Source organism: Rhinatrema bivittatum, chromosome 4 (assembly GCF_901001135.1).
Source record: "Rhinatrema bivittatum chromosome 4, aRhiBiv1.1, whole genome shotgun sequence".
NCBI classification, from domain to species: domain Eukaryota; kingdom Metazoa; phylum Chordata; class Amphibia; order Gymnophiona; family Rhinatrematidae; genus Rhinatrema; species Rhinatrema bivittatum.
Window position 1 is genome coordinate 452309807 of NC_042618.1, and position 24301 is coordinate 452334107.

General features: G+C 41.9%; 1 protein-coding gene across 4 annotated transcripts in view; it reads left to right on the forward strand.

Moving 5' to 3' along the window:
* The first annotated feature begins 4084 nt into the window (after positions 1–4084).
* Positions 4085–24301, forward strand: part of RASSF9 (Ras association domain family member 9) — an 82509-nt gene continuing 62292 nt past the window's right edge. Inside the window, exons 1-2 of one of the 4 annotated variants that reach the window (XM_029597079.1) lie at positions 4085–4349; positions 5139–5233. Coding sequence is in view for 1 of the 4 variants with exons in the window: in XM_029597076.1 (XP_029452936.1) it covers positions 5773–5819 (47 nt within the window). In the remaining 3 variants the exon portion in view is untranslated. Of the gene's footprint in view, positions 4350–5138; positions 5234–5577; positions 5820–24301 lie in introns of those variants that run through there. The other 3 variants (XM_029597078.1, XM_029597077.1, XM_029597076.1) reach the window with 3 other exon arrangements.

A 24301-nucleotide genomic window follows, 5' to 3' on the forward strand; every position in this document is an offset into this window, starting at 1 on the left:
TATACTAACTGCACTAACCACATCCTCTGGCAACAAATTCCAGAGTTTAATTGTGCGTTGAGTGAAAAAGAACTTTCTCCGATTAGTTTTAAATGTGCCACATGCTAACTTCATGGAGTGCCCCCTAGTCTTTCTATTATTCAAAAGCATAAATAACCGATTCACATCTACCCGTTCTAGACCTCTCATGATTTTAAACACCTCTATCATTTCCCCCCTCAGCCGTCTCTTCTCCAAGCTGAAAAGTCCTAACCTCTTTAGTCTTTCCTCATAGGGGAGTTGTTCCATTCCCCTTATCATTTTGGTAGCCCTTCTCTGTACCTTCTCCTTCGCAATTATATCGTTTTTGAGATGCGGCGACCAGAATTGTACACAGTATTCAAGGTGCGGTCTCACCATGGAGCGATAGAGAGGGATTATGACATTTTCCGTTTTATTCACCATTTCCTTTCTAATAATTCCCAACATTCTGTTTGCTTTTTTGACTGCCGCAGCACACTGAACCGACGATTTCAATGTGTTATCCACTATGACACCTAGATCTCTTTCTTGGGTAGTAGCACCTAATATGGAACCTAACATTGTGTAATTATAGCATGGGTTATTTTTCCCTATATTTATCACCTTGCACTTATCCACATTAAATTTCATCTGCCATTTTGATCCCACCTTCCTCAGTGTTGTATTAATTAATGATGTTAAAACTTAATAAAAAAACGTTTAAACATACATGCAGGTCTACCCCCTCAACCCTGCTGACTAAACCCTCTTTCTAAACTTCAGAAAAAAAAATCCCTCCAGCTTCTCTTGTATCTCCCCTAATTCCACATCATTCTTGAGTGCAAAGGGAGCAGGAGTGATCTCCAGTCACACACCTGCCCTGCTGCAGCTGTACTGCAAAATGGTTCCAGCTGACCCGAGTTTAGTGCCATTTTGAAGTACAGCAATATACCAAAATAATGCCCGCCTTGGGTCAGCTGGTGCCATTTTGCAGTACAACTGTGGTACGGCAGGAGTGACTGGGGATTGTTCCAGCCCCTTTTGGACCCTGCAAATAACGGGATAATATCGAGGAAAGCCTGGGAGAAGGGGTAGATATTAGGGGTGTGCATTCGTTTTGAACTTATATGTAAAACGCTACTTTTTTTTTTTTTAACTTAAAAAAGTGATGAGGCGAAAACGATCGGATTTCCAACTTATTCAACACAGCTATGTTGAATATGTTGGAAATCGCAATTGTTGATCCTAAATAAAAATTTAAACCCCTCACCCTCCTTAATCCCCCCCAAGACTTACCAAAACTCCCTGGTGGTCCAGCGGGGAGTCAGGAAGCCATTATTCTATTCCTTTGCGAGTAGCACGTGACGTCCGCGTCACGTCGGAGTGACGCGGCCGTCACGTGGTCCACCGCGGTTCCGCTTCCGGACCCCTCGTTGGACACAAACGGAACTTTTGGCCAGCTTGGGGAGGTCAGGAGGCCCCCCCAAGCTGGCCAAAAGTTCAGTTTGTGTCCAACGAGGGGTCCGGGAGGTCGATGACGCGGCCGTCACGTGGTCCACCACGGTTCCGCTCCCGGACCTCTCGTTGGACACAAACGGAACTTTTGGCCAGCTTGGGGGGGGCCTCCTGACCTCCCCAAGCTGGCCAAAAGTTCCGTTTGTGTCCAACGAGGGGTCCGGGAGCGGAAACCGCGGTGGACCACGTGACGGCCGCGTCACTCCGACGTGACGCGGACGTCACGTGCTCCTCGCAAAGGAATAGAATAATGGCTTCCTGACTCCCCGCTGGACCACCAGGGAATTTTGGTAAGTCTTGGGGGGGGATTAAAAAGGGTGAGGGGTTTAAAATTTTATTTAGGGAACCGGGGCACGTATGGACATAGACTCAACTTATGGAATTCTCTATATGTCCATATTGACCGAAATTGACCCCCCTTTTCGACTTATGGACTTATGAACATAAACTTTTTGTCTGCACATCCCTAGTAGATATAGGGGAAGCCCGAGGATATTTTTCTAAAATTTAAAAAGAGGTTTTAATCATTGAGGTGGTTGAAGGGGGGGGGGGGGGAGGAGCTGGCAATTGGGGCTGGCGGCTGATTGATATTTTAGTGCATGCTATCATAAAATAGCATGAGGTAGAAATAAAAAAAAAAATGCCTTTTTTAATGAAACAAAATAAAACCCTTCAACTAATGAAATTAAAAAAACAAAAAACCAATGAAGTGAAAAAAAGGCCCATGCACACTCTTAACAACGATGCATAGGAAAGTCTTCAAAATCTAGTCTTTATCTGAAAGGCACCCTCCAAACGTGCAATGTGCACATTTCCAAAGTGGGTTCCTAGAGATGATTACAATTAATATCTCAGCACCTGGAATAGCCCCCGTGATTTCCCTTCCTTTCATCCAGTCATATTTGTTACTATGACGCAAACATAATACAAACCCCAAGCTGAATAAACAAGAGTATCCTGTTCCCCTCCCTCCAACTCCTTTGGAAAAAATCCCCATATTAGAAAACTCCAAAATGCGACCGAGCACACTGGATTTAGAAGAAGAAAGGAACATGTTTTCAATCATTTTATGCACATTATCATATTTGCCTGGCATGTCTTTCAGTAATAGATATTTTTACATTTATTTTATAAACAGAAGTCAGACTTTAGACTCATCTGAAAGTTGCATCACACTGTTAAAAAACGCACACAACTGCCTCATAACCTAAGGCAATGTTTTGTTTATGCTGCTTGCATTGTAGACTGAAAAATGACTCCTAAGAAAAACTTAACTCAAGAGCAACAAATTGCAGCATCTACATGAACATTTACAACAATGATGGATATAAAGAGACAAGTTAAAGTCTCTTGGACATGTAGGTCCTGATTTTCAAAGCCATTTACACATAGAAGTAAAATTTAAGATGTGCGCGTGGGTGCACATGTGTGTGCGCTTGCCGGCGCACGCACATGGACACAGTAATTTTATATAACATGTGTGCATATATGCTAACTTGCCTCCCTTTGACCCTATTAGCATTGAGCCTTATAACCCCACTGACTAGCCTAGTTTTTTTTTGTTACATGACTTACTGGCCATCCATAGCAGAAGTAAAGTTACGCGCCGGTAGGGGACCCCAGCACGCTCTTGTGCTCATAAACCCTCCCAGACTTCATGCTGTAGTTCCTGTTGCCCATGTCCCGCCCATTCCCTGCCCAGACTATGCCCATGCCCCGCCCCTTTTGGTGAGAAAAGCTGTTTTGCCCGTAGCATGAGATAGGGGGTTTTAAAATCCACGCGGCGCACACCAGGCCGAGTCACGCGCACATCTCCCAGCTTTGGTGCGTGTAGAGCTTTTAAAATCAACCGGATAAAACAATCTCACCCAGACTTTTATGTGCACTGGCGACAAGCGTCCGGCAGGGAGGAGCTGAGAATTACACAGATATATTTCTTATTGTAAAACATACGCACATAAGGTAACCCACACATGAGCAGGCGTAACTTTGTGCAGGCAAGTCTGTGCACGTGCCACAGGCACTTACCTTACAGTGTGCACATAAAGTTGCTTTGAAAATCTGGGGCAAAGTTCGCAGGCAAATGATACATTGCAGACTTTACACCAGCACTCACGATTCTAAAGTTCCCCTCATAAAGCCTAGCAGCACATTTTGCTTTCACTAATAGGCCCTCCCCCTCCCCCAATGCTTTGTCCCTAGGATAGAAGAAAGGGGTCTAAAAAAAAAAAAAAAAAAAATTAAAGAAAATCGCTAAGCAGTTCCCCCTCACTCTCCTTTCACAGGTATTCACGGAGAAACTGCACAGGGAAATCAGAGCAAAACGCGTTATTCTAGGGAGAGGAAAAAGAAACTCGTAGCTGATCACTCCTCACAGTACAGCCTAGAAAGCCCTTTCCCCCCCCCCCCCCCCCAGTTTTCAAGGGAAATGGGGAAGGGGCTGGAAGGAGGGACTCGCTTTGCTTTCTCACGTGGTCCTAATGTACAAAAGTGTTTCTGTCTGTGTGTTCCTGAGCACTGGACCTTACACACTGCTACCTTTTTTTTTTTTTCCCAATCCAAATGTAAAAAGTTCCACTTCATTTCTTTGTCACAGCTCAGGAAGTTTGAGGCGTGGGATTGCATTTGTTCCCTCTGAAAGTATTTGTGGCATCCAGTAAGCCGTCATTTATAAGTAACCCATCCGTTGACTAGGATTTGGGACTTTTCTCTTTTTTTTTTTTAATTAATTACTATTTTTCAAAAGGATTCTGTGTTGATCGCCACAGCATGAGGACCTGAATAGCAGATTGAATTTATGACAGCTGAAGGTGGGCAGCCAGAGGCCGTAGCAGGTAAAGTTCCCATTCCCTCAAGATTACACAGTAAGGGGGTAACTTTCCAAGGGTTTGCCCCAGTAGCTTTGGGAATTCTATCCGGACCAAATCCGAGATTTGAGTATTTCCTCTGCTCCCCCACTGCATTCTTTTCCAGGCGAACTCGTTGCCTGCAATAAGTTTACCATTGGGGGTGGAGTGGGGGTTTGGGAGGTGTTCATGGAGCATGGCTTTACGTTCTCTGGGCAGCGCTGCTATTACAGAGATGCCCAGATACAGGCAGCCGGTTCTGGCTGGAAAAATACCTTTCCCAGCTTTGACTGGATAACTTTACCCTGGTAAATTCATCGGAGAACTTATCCAGGTAGAGTCCTCTGAATATCCCATTAAAGCTGCCCAACTTTTTCCAGATAACTGGCTAGGTATGCACCTCTGTATACATGTATACATACCTTGGCATACACATGTGTGCACACATGCATCTCATCAGGTTTTTTATTTTTTTTTCTAATGTCAAGCATCTGGATTTAGGCAATTGGCTTTTTTTTTTCCCTCTTAAACTGGTACTAAGTACTGCATTTTAATCTCAAGCAACCAATGAAACAATTAATGAAGGTGGATACTTCCTTCCTTATACAGTCCCTCCTTGTTCGCCTTTGTTCTAACTCTAAGTTATTGTATATCTGGCAGGGGCAAAGGTATTTCTCTGTGACAGATTTGAGGTTTAAGCTGTCAGCAAATACATAAAACCAACTAGAAACCTCACTCTGAATTGGTTGGATAAATTGTATTCTGCAATACTTGTAGGATCTTGCACAGATGAGTTATCTAAGCTGATCCCAAAAGCTACAAGCAGAAGAGCCATAACACCTGGCTAAGCTTGCACCGGACTTTACTGACTGGTATGTTTATTGATCTGTACTGACACTACCGTTGGTGACATTTTATTGATTTATATGTTTAACTGGTCCGCTTCAACTGAATGGTGCTAAGTGGCAGAAGAACCCGTGGTCTAACTTTTTATTGTTGTTTGCTTCTAAACGCTCATCACCTTTCCATCTCCCAAAATGCATCGGCCTTTTAAATCACCCTTAGATTCCCCCCCTCCCCCTCCCCCGTGAACATGCCTTTACTGGTTCAGAAGTCAGGAAGAATGTAAATGCCACCGGATCACTATAGAAAATCAGGAGCGTCTCCTTTAAGATTGTAGTTGGGCAGGAATCCAAAGGTGTAGCAGCTACAATGCAGTAGTTCAAAGTTAGAAGCAATTGCTCAACTTGCAGCCACTCTGCTCAGTGAGTTCTGGAGACAGACCAGGACTAGCAAGCTAAAACTGAGAGAAGCGAACAGAAAGCGACCCCAGTCTTTTGGGTATTATGATTTATTATTATTATTATTATTATTGGTTGATGTTTGCTGTTCCATCACTTTCAAGATCATCATGGCACCCTTTGGGAAAAAACTATTAAAGTCACGGCACAAAAATAGGTAACGTATTTTGGGCTGAAGCTCTTCTGCTGTGAAGTTTTGGCAGGGGATAAGTTTCGGGTTCGGCTTAGAATCTCAGAGCATTGTTAACAGACAGGCGACCCCCCCACGTGGAAGGATCACAAGGGAATGGCAAATAAAGGCAGCCTTCCTAGAAAACCCAGGAAAGTTAGTCTCTCTTTCCCTGGGAATTCCCGTGCCGTCTTCTTTCCACGCTTTGCGCAGGCCCCCTTTTCCGTACAGTAACACGGCTCCATAGCAACATCACTGCAGCGCAGCTCTCTTCTTCCACAGGGAGTTCGACTTTTCAGACTTCCCCACGCCAGATGAAAGGAGACTCCAAGCCCCGTGATTGCGCTACAGAAAGTCCTAGAGGAGCTGCAGTTCAGAGGGGGGATGCCTGCCACCACATTGAACGAATGGACCTCTTAGACGGCAGCAGTACCTTTCATTGGGCCCAACATTTAAATCCACTGTAGCCTGTGGGTTTGGGAGATCGCAAGCGATCCTTCTTTGGATGTGAGCAGGCTGAAAAAAAGAAACGCAGAGGGGCTTTCAAACTGCTTGCATTTCCCCCCCCCCCCCCCAAAAAAAAAAATTGATACATTAAAGGGTGTATGAAAACTTATATAACATTATAGAGATGGTATGAGAGACTTGAAGGCTGTTGTATGCCTTCACTTACATTTCTCCAGCATGTCAGATGAACATATGAAAGTGCATGCCACTTTCCTTTCCTGCAACAAACTCCTATTTTTCAGAGAAGCCTTTGCTGTCAATTTGTCTTTATCCGATAGCCATGCTTTTGGAAACAGGAAATTCTGCATTTTTTGCGAATGCGAATTGAGCAGACAGTAAACGTGTAAAGACCTTATTTTCCTAAAAGCTTTCCCTCTTTTCTGCAAAGTTATACTTTACTTGCTTCCACAGCCTGCGTGTGTTAAGAGAAGCCTTATAAAAGCTAAAGTTATAATTATTATAAATGCTGTAGCAGGTTTACTGATGTTGTGCTGTAAATGCCTGCTCTGATTGAAAAAGAATGTGCTCCATTCTGTCTGAACTGCTTTTTTTTTTTTCCAACAGTCCATGAATAACACATAAATGCTAGGTGCTGTAATTAACAGAACGGTGCTTAGACATTTCACTTTTGATGGTTTACTTTTATTATTATTGTATCTATGATATCTGGCTTTTATTTATTCAGATGGCATTTATTTTATGAATTGACAATTTTGACTCTACTTCATGTGTTTTTTTTTCAGTTGCACTGGTGTGCAAGGCAGGGAGCATTGAAAGTCTGCTATCCTAAAACTTCATGGGGAGTCAAGGGTTTGGGTGTCAGAAACGTACTTTCTAGCACAGTTAAAAGCATGTGGCTTTGATGTGCGCGGTATAAAAAGTGAACAATGCTGTAATCTGTTAATATTAAACATCTGTTTATCTTTTCCTCCTATTATGACTTCCCCATGAGATTTTAAATGAACCTCCACCCAAATTATGTCAGCGAGCTCGGCGAAGTTTGATTCCAGTTGCTGTCCCTAGCACTGTGAATTTATATTCTCTCTGGCAGGAAGGTCAATACGTAAGGGTTTTATGTTCAATCCCCTGCTGAACTAATTGCCAAAAAAGTTGAAAAGGAAGCTGCTTTCCAGAGCTTAACAAAGTTTCTCCTTTTGGGTTCCTCTTCCTGGATGGAAAGGTGGATGATTTAAAAAAAAAAAAAAAAAAAGTGCTGGTACAGCTATGATGAACTTTTGGTTTGATTGACAGAAGTACAATTATAGTGGCGACAGAGGCAGAGCTAATGGTTTGAATAAAAGTGGTAAATGAAGAAAGTAAATACACACTTGTTCCTTTCAAGACTTTTCATAAAATACTCCTTTGCAATAAAACCAGGATAGATCTGACTGAGTTTCGCTCCTTGTAGGAACTTGAGCTGCTGCTCTTCCAGGTTTTGGCAATAGTTCCAGTAAGTGAGCAGAATGTTTGCCCATAGGCCAGATCCAGTGGAATCAGCTTACCTTCACCTGCCAATTGATTCAGAGATTCTCTCTCTCTCTCTCTCTCTCTCTCTCTCTGTGTTTTTGCACGTGCCAGTTCTAGTCTTGCTCTAGGCAGAGACATTTACTCAAAAACGGGTCGATTAAATTCATTCTGTGCATTACTGTGATCCAACAGAAATCTGCTGAACTCAGGCTTTTCAAAATCGTGTTCTCCTCCAGAAATTAACTTTTGAAAACCGGCCCCAGTATATCTTTAGACTTTAGACTCATGCCTTTCTACAAACAATGCCCAAAGCGTGCTACAAGACAAAATAGATACAAGATAAAAATACATCATAATAATTCTCAAACCAATAAATTCAATAACATAATCAAAATACAGAAAAATATATTTTCCACTTGAAAGATATGTACAGCATACCAAAAGAAATAACATATGGCTATTACCTAGTTGTACATCAATGTTCATTTCATACTATATGTGGTGCAGTAAAGCAGAAGCAGCCTGAAAGCACAGGACAACTAGAAAATCCAGTAGACAGAGGAAACTCTTATGGCAGGTTCATTCTGTTTCAAAAGGGAAAGATGATAGGGGGGATGGTAAAACTAGACGGAACAGAAATCACAAGGCTGCTGGAAAATGTAGTCCTGTGATTCTGAGCAGCGAATCCAATAGGAGGCAGGCAGCAGCCTGGCAAATAGTTGGTGCCAATTGAGATACTCAGGTTAGACTGATTTAGAAGACCGCAAGACAATCAGTTTGCCTCTTAAGCTCTGCCTATAGTCAAAGGGGGAGAGACAGAACCAGAAAGAGAGCCATGAAGGGGTCCCCTGGAAGCAGAGATGCCCACAGCCCTTTGGTTAGGGATTTGAATCTGAAAATGGTACTGTTGGGCCATGCACGATCTGCTAACAGTTTCCTGGAATCCAAACTTTCCAGTTTCCTGGAATCCAAACTTTCCAGTTTCCCTTCTGAGGCATCAGGATCGCCCCAGAATGGTACATTACAAGTCAGGTTTATGCTAGTCCAGTTTCCTAGGTTTGAATGCTCAGATACCGAATAAAATTGCTGTGACTGCAAACAGCCAGCTCTGAAAGGTCCATTCCAGGAAACTGTTAGCAGATCGTGCATGGCCCAGCTGGCTGTCTGTTACAGTATTAAGTGGCAAAAAGTAAGATAAACACTTAGAGATCAATATTCAAAAACATTTAGATGGCTAACTCACAATTTATTCACCTAAATGGTAAGTTTTGAATATCCCTCTTGCTTGTCTGGCTAAAATAACTACCATGTGGGCCTGGCAACCTGAATGAAAGACCCCCCCACACACACACCCGAGCTGTGAGAAATGGCCCTATTGGGACAAGCATCCCTCCTCTAAAACCCTCTAAAGGGATTTAAACAATTAAAAACAGCGTGGTCCTGCACTAGCCTACCCACTTCCCTGCCTGCTTCCCGGTTCCACATCTTATATGATAAGTACACCAGATCTGGCTTCTTTCCCTCCCTGTCCTACCCCCACCCCCACCCCTAACACCCCCTCCCTCTCAGTAGCACTCTTCAGCCCAGACAGCGGTGAGCTGTGACTGCGGTCCTGGATTGACACTTTCTGCGTTACCTTCTGCTGGAGGCGGGTAGCTCACCCTCCCATAAAAACACAGAAAACATCGGACCCGGGTTGCAGTCACAGGACACCTCGACCTGGGCTGAAGAGTTGCAAAGTTAGAGGTACCAGGAGGATTGCGAGTATTAGAACTGGAGCGGAAAGAGGAGGGAGAGGAAGAGAAGTCCGAGGAAGGGTACACAGTTTTTACATAAAAGATATGCGACCAGGAAGTGGGCTAAGGGAGGGGGGCAGGTAGCTGCTGGATCACTTTGTTTTAAATGTTTAAACTCCCTTTAGAAGGGCTTGAGGGTGGGGGTCAGGATGCTTGGCCTGATAGGACCAGGTCTCATAGCTTGGGTGGAGTGACTGTCATTTGGTCCGCTGGACCCAGAAAGTGGCTGGGCTTTTTTTGGTACTGCGGTCTCTTAACCGGCTGTATTCTATTGAACATACCCGGTTAAGACTACAGTTTTCCGGTCACACGAAGCTGAATGACTTAAAACCTCTCCTGTGTTATTCAAAAGATAGCCAATTACGTTTAAATATTATCCAGCTAGAGGTAGCCAGATACCTTTAAATGGGGATAATCAGTGGTGCATTGATCCCGCTGAATATGCAGGATAAATTGTCTAGCTGAATTTAGCTGTGCAAGTTGCAAGTTATTCGCTCAGAGGCGATAACTTCGAAATGAACACGCGCGCCCATATACACATGTATATATATGCACGCTTGAATTTTATATCGTCCCCGCAAGTGCATGCACATTATATAAAATACCCCTAGCGTGTGCATGCGTGCTTCTAATTTTAAGCAGTTACACAAGGAAACATTATTCACATTATTTACCGTAGAACTTGTTGGCTTTTACACGTGCAAGTGAGTACATTTGATCACGTGTGTGTGAAGGAAATTCCCAGTTTTATCAATTAATCCACCAGTTTGCCCGGTCTGTCTCTGGGTCATCAAGACCCCTCTGGTTCTTTAGCCTTCACTCCCCCCAGTTTAACCCGACCCCTCACCCAGTCAGTCTTTGGTTATAAAGAGTTTTATTCTGACTTACACCTGTTAGCAGAAGTAAATATGTGCAGGTAACAGCCTGACGCGTGCTGCATTTGTAGATTATAAAATCGCAATTTGTGCATGTGAATGTTGGTCCTGCCCCAGAATGCTCCTAACCTGCCTCAAATCCGCCCCTATTTTATACGAAATAAGTTATTCAAGCACCAGTACTTGGATGCGCGTAGGCGAGGTTTATAAAATAGCTTGATTAAGCGCTGTTTGAGCGCACATCTGCTAATCTGTGTGCCCGTAACTCTTTTAAAATTCACCTTTTAATTTTTATGATATTGGCCTCCTAGAGGTCCATATTCAAAAGATTTGTCTGGCTAACTTTGGGAGGAAGCCAGACAAACCTTTGGCGTATAAATACTCCTTGCCGAGTGGGTAAATGTTGTCCAAGCAAATCATTGCCCACAATTTCCTACATAAAAAGAGATTGGGCTGGATGTGTTCCAGGGGGCCTGCTAAAACGTTATCTGGTCAGTGCTGAATAGTCAGTGCTGTCTGGCTAAAATTATGCGAATAACACTGCAAATGATGGCAGAAAAAACCACAAATGGCTCATCTAGTCTGCCAAGCAGTTTACCCCCTTCTGTTTATAGTTATATCTGCCACTCTGTACATGTTACTCCACTGCTTTATTACCATCCTATGGATCATGTGTGTTTATCCTATGCTTTGTTATATTATAGTGCCTTTGTTTTTTTCTCCACGACTTTCACTGGAAGGCATTTCAATTTATCTACCATTCTAATATAAAAGGCCATCATGTCATCATCAATTGCAAAGTAGTCGCAAGGATCTGCAAAGATCTCCTCTTGCCGCAGTTGACCAACAAACTTCAGACCTATCTTCCACCACATTGAGGCAACCTTATAAAAAGTATACAATGAAAGGGATCACCTCATAGAGGAGAAAGTGAAGACACAACTCCTATAGAAAGATTAATACTCTTATACATTGCTCTCCACATTTTTTATGTGTTAGAAAACAAGGGAACAGAATGGCTAATCTGACAGACATGCAGTGAATTGGATGGTTGTAAAAATATGAAAGATCTAACCCCTCAGCCAATTGCAATTCTAAGGAGTACCATATAGAGCCTGGGTGTCTCTATGTCAGGGCACCCTGAAGCCGCGCAGCCCAGAAATAGACATGTAAATTGGGAAAATCCATCCCACTCAGCTCCTTCTGCCTCCAGAGGGTTTGTATCTCAATGCGAGGACGTCTGTTGCACCAGATACATTTTGTAAACATACTATACAAATTAGTAAAGAAACTATATAATAAGTAACAGGGGACATGCTGAAACATATAGATAAGTCATAGTAAAATATTCACTTTTCAATATACATATTCTGCCTGCCGAAGACATAAAGGAGCTGGTGTAATAAGCTTTGAAAAACCTGCTGTGGGTTTTTGCATGGGTAATTACACGTGTATGTAATAACGCATTTAGCATGGAGAAAATGTGCGCACATATCTGCGGTACGTTTTGTGCTAATACATGCAAATGGAATGTAAATGAGGTGATTATCTATTCACAGGCTATGCAGGGAGCCGTGCTAGCAGGGAGATCTGTTAGGCGGGTTTTGTTAGGAGGGTTTTTTAGCGCCTGGGTCAGGGCAGGAGTTAAGTGAAATCGCCTGTCTGGAGGCCCTTTTACTCCATTGCTGGCATTAGCTTTGTTGAGCTGCTTTAAATTCCATTTTCTGAATAGTTTTCTGATGCCAGGTTGTATGTATGTGCAGCCTTTTCCTCGCTGGGCTCCAGGGGCTTCCTGATCGCAATCACTCCTACTGCTTTGGCGGCTTTTGGTTCTGTTACAGGTCCCAGCGATGCTGTGGCTGCAGGTGGTATCAGCACTTTTCTGTAGCTCCCGGAGATTGCCAGTCTGTCCATCCTGGTTCCTGCACTCTTTCAGTGGGGCTGATCTATGCTGAGCGGCCCTGGCAGGAAAAGGCTGCACAGATACCCAACCACATTTATTCCGGGAATGGGATAAAAGGGCTGGTAGAGCTGAAACAATTTAATTTTGAATAACGTGGGGCCGATATAATCAGTAATAAGTTAGAAATACTACTCGCAAGTCTACAACATTTTTTCTATTATGCCTATTTTAGTGCCATTTTATCCTGCGGCTTTCTGCATCGGAGCTTTTATGCGAGTATTGGCATGTGTGTTTGGTCTTGCACATGGTTTTTTGTGCGCATCTAATTTGCATGCCATCCTTTATCACATGCCGCTCAGAAAATTTGTGCCGATTTCAGCACAGGTCTTATTACATTGGCCACAAAGAGATTATCCCACTCCCCAAAGTCTTTTTGTATTTTACCAACAACTGGTGCTGTGTTGGCTCTATATAGGTTATTTTTATCTCTAGGAACATAGATGCCCAGAAAAGTGAATCCCTTAACAGGTAAGACCCGGGCCATAGCCAAACCTATGGGAAATACTTCTGATTTACCCTAACATCTTTCTATATTCATTCAAAAGGCATATAAGTTTGAGGCCAGAGGACCCTGGGTTGAAGACAAACAAAAGCACATCATCTGCATATAGTGAAATAACATGCTGATTTATTCCAGCCCAAAAATGCGAAATCACAAAGCATGACTGGACCTTTTGTTCTAGAATCTCTTTAACTAAGTCAAATAATAAGTGGGAGAGTGGGCATCCTTATCTTGTGCCTCTTGACAGTAAAGGAAAGAGATCTGTACCCATTAGTAATTATCCTAGCATCTATGCACAGAAATTGTCAGGGATGCCAAATTTCTCCATCACAGAGAATATATAGGGCCATCTGAGGCATGTCAAAGGCCTTCTCCGCAACCACTATGTCAGTCATCCTAGCTGGCAACTGTGAGCAGTAGACACCCTGCCCTTAACAAAGCCAGTTTGATCAGCACCAACCAAATACTCCTGCACAAATTCCAAATGCATGTGAAGCATATTGGCCAAAATTTATCATTCAAATTGAGTAATGATATGGGCTGGTATGAATTCAGGTCCAATCTGTCTTTACCCTGTTTATGTAGTAACATTAAATTAGCCTGCAGGAGTGAAATCTCTGTCTGAGGAAACTGTTGAGTAAACATGCTTAACAGAGTAGGAGCCAATTCTGGTCCAAATAGTTTGTAAAAATCTAATGGAAAGCCATCAGGTCCTGGGCATTTTCCATTTGGCAGGGTAAATATTGACTTTGACTTTGAAAATTCATTAGATTTAATAGGAAGTACAAACCTTTCCTTTTGCCTCTCATTTAACCCAGGCAACTCTACCTGAGTCAGATAAGCATTGATCTTCTCCACAGACACTCTTCTCTAGCAGAATATAGCTCCTCAAAAAATCCCAAAATAGATTATTTATTTCAGAAAGCATACACTCTACTTCCCCTCAGTGATCTCAGATGCTACTAATATGCATCATAGCAACTCTCTTATGCAGGAATCGAGCAAGCAAAGCTTCTGTTTTATCCCCATGTTCATAAAATTTCTGCTTAATAAACTTGAGGGCTTTTTCAGTTTTTCTAGTTTGTAAATTTTGCAATTTTTTCTTGGTTGCCAGAGCTCCTTATAAATTCCAGCGGGCGGATTTTCAAAGCCCTGCTCGCGTAAATCCGCCCGGATTTACGCGAGCAGGGCCTTGCGCGCCGGCGCGCCTATTTTCCATAGGCCACCAGCGTGCGCAGAACCCCGGGACATGCGTAGGTCCCGGGGTTTTTGGAGGGGGGCGTGTCGGGGGCGGGGTTGAATGACGCGGCGTTTTGGGGGCGGGACGCGGCGTTTTGGGGGCGGGCCCGGGGGTGTGGTTTCGGGCCGGGGCGTTCCGGGGGCATGGCCGCGCCCTCCGGAACCGCCCCCGGGTCGGGTCTCGGCGCGCTAGCAGCCCGCTGGCGCGCGTGGATTTACGTCTCCCTCCGGGAGGCGTAAATCCATGGATAAAGGTAGGGGGGGTTTAGATAGGGCCGGGGGGGTGGGTTAGGTAGAGGAAGGGAGGGGAAGGTGAGGGGAAGGTGAGGGGAGGGCGAAAGAGAGTTCCCTCCGAGGCCGCTCTGATTTCGGAGCGGCCTCGGAGGGAACGGAGGCAGGCTGCGCCGCTCGGCGCGCGCCGGCTGCCCAAAATCGGCAGCCTTGCGCGCGCTGATCCAGGATTTTACAGGATACGCGCGGCTATGCGCGTATCTTATAAAATCCAGCGTACTTTTGTTTGCGCCTGCTGAACAAACAAAAGTACGCGATCGCGCAGTTTTTAAAAATCTACCCCCCAGTGAACAATTGGCCTTATGCTTTAGCTCCAATATCTTAATCTGCCTCTTCCATGATTTTCACATCTTTAGCCTCTGTTTGTTAAAATGACTGGCAAAGCTAATAATGTTGCCCCTGAGGACTGCTTTAAGTGTCTCCCAAAGCATGACTGGGATTGCTCTGCTTCATTGTGGATTACCTGAAAATTCTTAATAGCATCCACTACCATGGAGCAAAATTTCTCATTCCCCAGCAACGAAGTATTAATGCACCATGACTTATTTTTGCTAAGATTTTGAGAAATACGGATGATGATCACAAGTCAGGATATCCATTGGGCCAGCTACATCACCTAACTCTGCAGCACAAAGGAAATAATCAATACAATTATAGGTATTGTGCCTCTGGGAAAAGTAAGTATAATCCCTTGCGTGCACCGACCCCGGATTTTATAACGTGTGTGCACCGGGTTGCGCGCGCACATGTAGGCCGTGCACGCATGTTATAAAATCTACCCCTATATCACTTCATAGTGCGACCACACTTTGAGCATTGTGTGAATTTCTGGTCACCGCATCTCAAAAGAGATATGGCAGAATTAGAAAAGGTATGAATCAGGGCAACCAAAATACTAAAGGGATGGAATAATTCTCCTACGATGAAAGGCTAGAGATTAGGGCTCTTCAGCTTGGAGAGGAGATGACTGAAGGGAGATATGATAGAGGTCTATAAAATAATGAATGAAGTGGAATGGGTAAACATGAATCAGTTGTTTATGCTTTCAAAAAGTATAAATTCTAGAGGACATGCAATGAAGTTATGGGAATTTATTTATTTATTTATTTATTTATTTATTGAGTTTTATATACCGACATTCGGTAAAGACATCATAACGGTTTACAAGGTTCAATTTGCAATGCATTTAACAATTAAGCAAAAAGTATAACAGGATGCATATTAAACACACATGAGAGACCTCCGATTACAAAGATATTAACTAGAACAAATAGAACTATGACAAATAGGAGAAAATAATATTTTACTCAATGCATAATTAAATCCTGGAAATGATTGACAGAGGATGTGGGAAAAGCTGTTAATGTGGGTTGGTTTTACAAAAATTTGGATAAGTTCCTAGAAGTAAAGGTCATAAACTATTATTAAGATGGACTTGGGGAAATCCACTGCTTATCTATGGGATAGCCACATGCAATCTATCAATCTTTTGGCATCCTGCTAGTGGATTGGCCACTGTTGGAAACAGGATGCTAGGCTTGAACGACTCAATAAGGCAATCTTAAATTCAACCAATAAGATGGTTACTATTTAAGCTAAGGCATCCAGTTGTAATTGACCCTGATTCTACTAGGCTGAGTCACACAGGTTCAGACAAAATTCCAGTGATAATATTAGAATATTGAAATCAAATTGAAAAGGCCTAGGTTTGTCAGCAAGCCTCATGCCATAAATTGAGACAATCCTGTCTATGCCCCATTGTATCCATGAACTCCCTAAACACAGTATGGATACATGTGAAGGAGCAGTCACAGAGTTTCGGATGGTAGTGTTGAAATTGGACTCTCTTCAACAAGACTTTGAGGACATCTAACAGCAAAAGGCGCAACAATATTCATATACTCGGATTGCCAGAAGGTAGGGAAGGATCTTATCCTTTCTCAGACAACTGATTCTGGCAAGCCTGGGCCTACAATTTGACCTGTTGAAAGACTGAACATGCCCATCACGTTCAGTCTAGGGTACTGCAACAAGCCAAACATCCAAAACTGATAATACTAAAGATTAGGGATGTGCAATCGTTTTCCCTGAATTAGTTAATGTCAACGAAATTGCCTAATTCGGAATGGTTCGGGAGAACCGAAAAACCATTGATTTTTTTCTGAAATTTCTGAAAAAATTCATTTTTGAGTTAGTGAGCACTAACTCCCGTTAGTGCACGCTAACTTCCGATAGTGTGCACTAATCCGAAAATTGGGGCCCTCCCCCAAAATATCCCAAACCACAGGAAAAATGAAATTCCCGCGGGGGTGTGTGTGTGTGTGTGTGTGCCAAAACGAAGCCCAACACAAGCTTTTTACCCAAAGCACATCTCTACTAAAAATTATGCATTATTGGCAGGTTTTGGCAATTATAGAGCCTGCTAAAGCTAAATGTCGGTTACCTATGACTCCATGCTCCTTACCTTTGCTCCTGATTTGGTGAAAACCACAGCCGCCCTTATGAGAGGTTTTTGGGGCCTTAGATTGCGACTCAGGGAGGCAGGCATGCAATATGGCTTATTATATCCAGCCCAGATGAGGGTAACTTCCAATAAATCCACCCATTTGTATGAAGATCCGGAGGAGCTGATTAATTATTTAGGTGGTCTCAAATTGTCATCTCCAGTGGTTACCTGACTCTCTCCACATGATGCCATTTTTTTCTTCTTCTAACCCGTGTTCCGATTATCCCTGATGTGGGAGGAACTGATTGCCACCCTGATCAGCTTTCTGTTCATTTCTTCACCAGTTCACTTGTTTTGTCTATTTTGTGTGCTGGATCCAGGACAGTGTATCGTCTCCATGTCTCTTCATCTTTGAGATGGTGACGAAGGCCATGTGTTACCCTGATTCTGCTGTCTGGCACCTGCCTGTACTTCGATTGACATCACGCTAAGACATTCGAACCTTGTTTGGACCCTTTATAATGTTTGGACTATTCATGGTGCCTTTATGTTTATTGAATATTCTCTATTGCCTTTTTACTTGCAGGGGTTGCAGTGGTTGCTGAGTTTGTTTCTCTTTATTGGTCTTCTTTTTTCATGCAACAGCAGCTGTCTCAGTTTTTTCTGTCCTATTTTCTGCTGGAGGACTGAGCGGCCTATTTCCTTGCCTCTCCACCTTTATATAGCAGTTTTCCCTTCTCCCCTGGGAATTCTGATGCACTGTGCCTTTTATGTGCACTGTTTTCTTTCTTTTTGTATACCTTATTTTCCCTCCCCCTATCCATGGAGCTTCTCTCCCTATTTCATCTCGCTGACCTGCTCGGCAAATGTCTTTTTATGTTCTTCTCGGTGGTATATTGGCTCGCAGCAGTTTCTGCTTTCCCTCATTCTACTCGCTATGGCTACTGATTTGAGATTTTTTACTCTCAATGTTAATGGGCTAAACCACTGCATTAAATGAAAAGTAAATTCTGACACATTTTAAATCCTTGCATCCAGACTTATTTTTTCTACAAGAAATCCATTTGTCGCATGCTGTCTCTCTCAAGCTTAAAAAAGACTAGGTTGATCAGATTTTTTTTGTTCCTGTGAATTGCAAAAAAAAAAAAGGAGTTGCCATCTTAGTCCACAAATCCTTATCTCTGCAACTTATCCAACAAGAATCTGACGCTGAAGGTAGATGACTTTCTGCAGTGGTTTTTATCCATAGTACCAAATTGTTGTTATTAAATATTTATGCTCCTACTACTGATGATCTTGCCTTTTATGCTGATATTTCTACCCAATTGTGTACTCAAGCTGTTCTCCCTATTAATAGGAGGTGATTTTAATCAGCCCTTAGATCTGGTCATGCACCATCAGCCCAGCTAGATCCTCAGCTTCCCACAAGGGATCACTTTACAAAATTCTGTGGCCCATGTCTTAACAGGCACAAAAAAGAGTGATCATATAACTCCAATACTTGTTAAATTACATTGGTTACCATTAACTTATCGTAATTTAGGGCCTCATTTTCTAAAGTATTGCAGGCCTGTGATACTTTAGAAGATGAGGAGCGGGGGGCCGAAACGGGGGGAGGGCCTGCGCTAGCCGGCAGCGATCGCACCGTTGCGGTGTGATCGCTGCCGGTTTCGCAACCAATAGCGCCACCATAGGAGGTGTAGCTATTGGGAGCGAAAGCTGACGCGAAAAGGCACTTACCTTTTCGCTGTCCGCGGCGTCGGCGCAGAGTTGGCCCCGGTGATGCCCCGACTCCTCCTCTTCCGGGGCCGGCTCCACCCCGACTCCGCCCCCATCCTGGTATCACACGCGATAAGGGACTTTTCGCATGCGAGCGGCGTGGAAAATGAGGCCCATAGTCTATGGATCAAATGTTGATTGGCTGAATACAACAGTACGGTTACATGTACCGCAGAGGAACTTACGGTCAGCCAATAAAGGACTATTAACAGTACCAACAATTAGATCGGCAAAACTTTGTCAAGTTCGCGAAAGGGCAATATCGATAGCAGGCCCATAACTATGGAACTCTCTGCTTGAAGAAATTAGACTGCAAGCAGACATCAAGAAATTTAAGGCAGATCTTAAAACGTGGCTTTTTAAATGTGCTTACTTGGAATCACAGTGACAACAGAACATGGCATTACTGCAGCACCTTCCTATTTTGTATCTTATTTTATCTTTTTTATCTTTCTGTTTTAATTGATTAAGCTAAGTTTAATTTAGTATTTATGCTTTACTGATTATTAAGTTTTATAGGATTTGATCATGTATTGTACTTTCTTATTCTAATTATTGTTATGATGGTTCCACTGAAATGACGGTATAAAAATAAATAAACCTTAAACCTTAAATATCACCTAATCTGGATTTATGAAAGTTCATTACAGATAATGTGTGACTATTCCTCAATCTCTTATAATCTATCTAAAGATATTCCAGAGCCATTAGTTGCCCTATCACTTGATGTCAAAAAGGCTCTTGATCATGTTGAATGGAATTACCTCTTTGAAGTCCTGCATTGGTTTGGCTCGGGTGACTCCTTCTTTTCATTAACCAAGTTACTATATAGTTCCCCAACTTCTTATCTCTCTATCAATGTCATCCTTTCTCAACAGATGCTTTTACAGAGAGGGACACAACAGGACTGCCCTTTTTCTTCATATCTGTTTAATATTTCTCTAGAAAGTCTTCTTTTATCTATTCAGCAAGACCCAGCAATTAAGGGGGATCTGATTCCATGGGGGTGGAATTCAAATTAGTGGCTTTCCCTGACAATTTTCTTTTGTTTGTCAGTCAATCCCTATCAACAATTCCAAATGTAATGGAGCACATCTCCTCCTTTTCATGAATTTCTGGTTATCATGTCAACTGGAGCAAGTCTGAATTGAAGCCCCTTAATGGACGAGCCTGCAAAACTGCCTCCCAACTTCACCAATTTCAATGGCTCCATGACAGTCTGAAATATCTTGGTATATATTTCTATACTTCCTTATCTCTGATCATTTCGAAAGCAGAAGATTACATACTTACTCTTTTGACCATGAGTGTCGCTAAGCGGTCACACTTACTCATTTCCTGGTGGAGCTATTTAATCAGATAAATTTTATGCTTAGTATGTTGCCAATGCCATTCTCCTATAAATTGTATCATAGAGTGGGTGGCATATGGTCCCATTTTTAATGGAATAATAAGCCTCCAGATATAGCATTACAAACTCTTATATTACCTAGACAGAAAGGTGGGGTTAATTTTCCAGATTTTTGCTACTACCACCTTTCTTTTGTATTGCAACAGGGTCTTGCTTGGATTTTCGAAGCTGCTCACCTTCCTTCCCTCCCAGTACGGCTTCTATTAGAACAAGCAATAGCTAGACTGTTTCCTTTATCTACAATACCGGGATTAGCCACAGGAACTCACTTTTGCTCTCATCCAATACTTTTAGCCACTCATATGACTATTCACACTTTAGAAAATATTATCCATCAGTTCTCAGTTCCAAGGCAATCATCAGCATTGGTATCATTATGGTTAAATTCCAGTTTCAGATTGACCAGAAACTCATAGATTGGACCCTATGGCAGGCCACGGGTGTATAGTCCCTTAACCATATATTTCACAATCTTGTCCTATATCATTTGTGCAATTGCAATAAAAAATTCACCTCCTCCTCTTCTCAATTCATCTGTTGGGCCCAGTTGATATCATGCCTCTGTAAGGCATCCCTGGACTGGAATTGGATCTCCCAATTGCCCCAAGTAGTTAAACTACTTTGTGTCTCGACTCTCAATCGCCATAGTGCATCCCACATCTATAAGCATTTTAAACTTCATTTCTTCCCTTGCTGCACTGGTCTAGAGAAGATTTGGACCCATGACTTGTCAATTTCTGATGATTTCTCTTGGACTGCATTCTGGGATAAATCAGTTTAAGTATCTCTATCTTATCATCTCACACAATCAATGTTCTTTTTGGCTCACCATGCAATCCAGACACGTTGGACCAAATATAAAGCGGGCATCTCTAATACTCATAAATGCTGGTCCTGTGGGACTCCCAAGGCTACCTTATCACACCTCCTTTATGATTGTCTGGCTACTAACCTTGTTTAGCATGATGTTTGGCGTATAATCTCTCATTTGATGAATATAATCTGCCCTGTGTCCTATAACCTCATTATTCTTAAATCTCTTTCTGTTCAGCCACTCCTATCCCCCTCTCACAAAAAATGATTAGACTTTTTGTTGTCCATTGCTCTCAAAATGGTGCTACTTACTTGGAAAAAAAACCTGTTAATTTAAATGTTACCTTTTGGTGGCATACAGTGTGCTAATATAATCGTTATGAGAAGGAGGCGGCTAGAAGATACCAGTGACTGCTTAGTTGGCTGGTTATGTGTGGTCAGTTGACCACTTCTTCATGGAGCCAGACAGTGCTATGTAATGATATCTTTCTCACTGATTGTTCCTCAATTACTTCCCATCGCTGTGTTGTGTATAGATTTAACAAAGCTTGGTCAGCATGTACCTATGTTGATACAGTTTGTATTTGATTTTGTGTTTGCACTGTTGCCCTCTCTTTTCTCATTTGGAAGCTCCCTTCCCCTTTCCTTTCCCTTCTTTTCTGTTTTTCCCTACCTCCCCAGTTCCAAGTGTCAAAAACAAAAACAACTTCAATAAAGATTTGAACTTAAAAAAGAAACTAGCAGAGAAAAGTTGTTTTGTTTTGATAAGATAATGAAAAGAAATGCTAATGACATTTTGTTTCATTTTCATTTTGTTTTCAGTTTATGCTGTCTGAGAATAATACGCACTAAATTGGAAATGAAACATAACATAAAAAAAAAAGAAAGAAAGAAAACAAAAAAAATCAGCATACACACAAAAAAATTCCCCTTTCTCCATAACAAAACAAAACAACATTTTTCAGACTGAGCACCCCTACGAGTTCACAGATTTCATGATGTTAAAACCAGGACTGATTTAGTCCACTTCTTATGATATGGAGCTTGCTGGTCTTTCATTACTGACATTACTGAAATGATGCATTTGAGAACATAAGAACATGCCATACTGGGTCAGACCAAGGGTCCATCAAGCCCAGCATCCTGTTTCCAACAGTGGCCAATCCAGGCCATAAGAACCTGGCAAGTACCCAAAAACTAAGTCTATTCCATGTTACCGTTGCTAGTAATAGCAGTGGCTATTTTCTAAGCGAACTTAATTAATAGCAGGTAATGGACTTCTCCTCCAAGAAAGTATCCAATCCTTTTTTAAACACAGCTATACTAACTGCACTAACCACATCCTCTGGCAACAAATTCCAGAGCTTAATTGTGCGTTGATTGAAAAAGAACTTTCTCCGATTAGTTTTAAATGTGCCACACACTAACTTCATGGAGTGCCCCCTAGTCTTTCTATTATCCGAAAGAGTAAATAACCGATTCACATCTCTCCGTTCTAGACCTCTAATGATTTTAAACACCTCTATCATATCCCCCCTCAGCCGTCTCTTCTCCAAGCTGATGCCCAATTTTCCAGTCTCACAAGGTCTTCCTGCAATTTATCACAATCTGCTTGTGATTTAACTACTCTGAACAATTTTGTATCATCTGCAAATTTGATTATCTCACTCATCGTATTTCTTTCCAGATCATTTATAAATATATTGAAAAGTAAGGGTCCGAATACAGATCCCTGAGGCACTCCACTGTCCACTTCCTTCCACTGAGAAAATTGTCCATTTAATCCAACTCTCTCTTTCCTGTCTTTTAGCCAGTTTGTAATCCACGAAAGGACATCACTACCTATTCCATGACTTTTTACTTTTCCTAGAAGCATCTCATGAAGAACTTTATCAAACGCCTTCTGAAAATCTGTACAAGTTCATCCATTCAGCCTTTAGTTGCTAGCTCTGTTTCCTGCACTTCGGCTGCCTATTTGCCTTTACTCCTTAATGACAGATTCTTAGCTCGAAAGTGCGAAGAACTTTTAAGTGGAAGAAAATACTTTTTGATGCTGTCACTGGGATATTATATTCTGACAGCACATTTTATTATCTCATTTCCTAGAAAAGCTAGCCCATTTTGCTTTTTAGTCATTTCCATGACGCTGATGCTAAGGAACCATGTTTGCTTTTTCTAAAATGTTAAAATAAATAACTGAACTTTTATCTGTGCAGAAAGAGAAGTGAAACACAAGCGCACCATGACAAGTTACCTGCATGCCATTAAATTGGCAGCTGCTTCCGTCATATCCCTTCAGACTTACTTTTTTCTGAATTTATTTTATCGAGTTCTGTTCTTACTCAAATAATGGATTAGCTGGCACGCTGGAAGAAAAAAAAAACACTGTTTGCTTAGTTGAATAAACTATTTGAATGCATTGTACTTGAAATCAGCCTGTTTCAATGTTCCTCTCGGTAAGACTTTTTAAAATACCAAAGTTCAATCATTTCAAAATTCCAGCAGAGGCAGCCTACGTAGCAAACTTGAGCCCAGTTCTTAAAGGTTAGGCTTGCTTACTCCACACTGTCTACAATCAACTTTGAAGATTTTTCTTTTTTACATTTATTTCTCTTTTTTTCCTTTCAGCATGTTTTTTTTTCTTCACTTTTTTACTTTTTATTTAGAATGCTCCGTGTCACTTTGTTTATAGAACCAATATTTTCTGATATGTCTGATCGTTTGTAGACAATGACTGTATATTTTTTATATTTTGCATTTTTCCTGTCACATTTATGAGATTATAAAGGAAGGGTCTTTTCTCCCTTAAACAATATAACATGGCGGATTTGATTCTTGCTAGAAGACATTCTAATTGGTTTCAGCCTATTAAGAGTCCTGATCTTTATGGATTATTATTTCTCCAATTGAACACAGAAACCAGTATTAAATGTCTTCAAGACAGATTGTTAATCTTTTCCAAGTAACATATTTAACCTCTTCAAGGGTAGCATAGTTTGTAACATTCTAATGAGTTTTCCTAGCTAGTAAATCTTTATAGAATAAGTTCTTTAAAAATGTTATAATTTTCTTTCTTGGTCATTTAGTTAGAATGTAATTAAAGAACAATAGATAGTAAACTCAGTAGTTGACAGCAGATTGGACAATCAGGTCTGCCTGGATGTTACCATTTACATTGTTCCAGCTAAGGATATATCCTAGCTGTCAGCTGTATAATAAACTTGACATCCTGCAGATTATCTCTTCCTATCCAAATCAAGTTCAGTGACTTTCTTCTTGGTACTTTACCATTCTGGGTAGATAACCAAACAAATTACCATTCTTAATCCATCATTCAAGCTCCCCCAACCCCATATCGGTAGTGAACTTTTTTTTTCATCA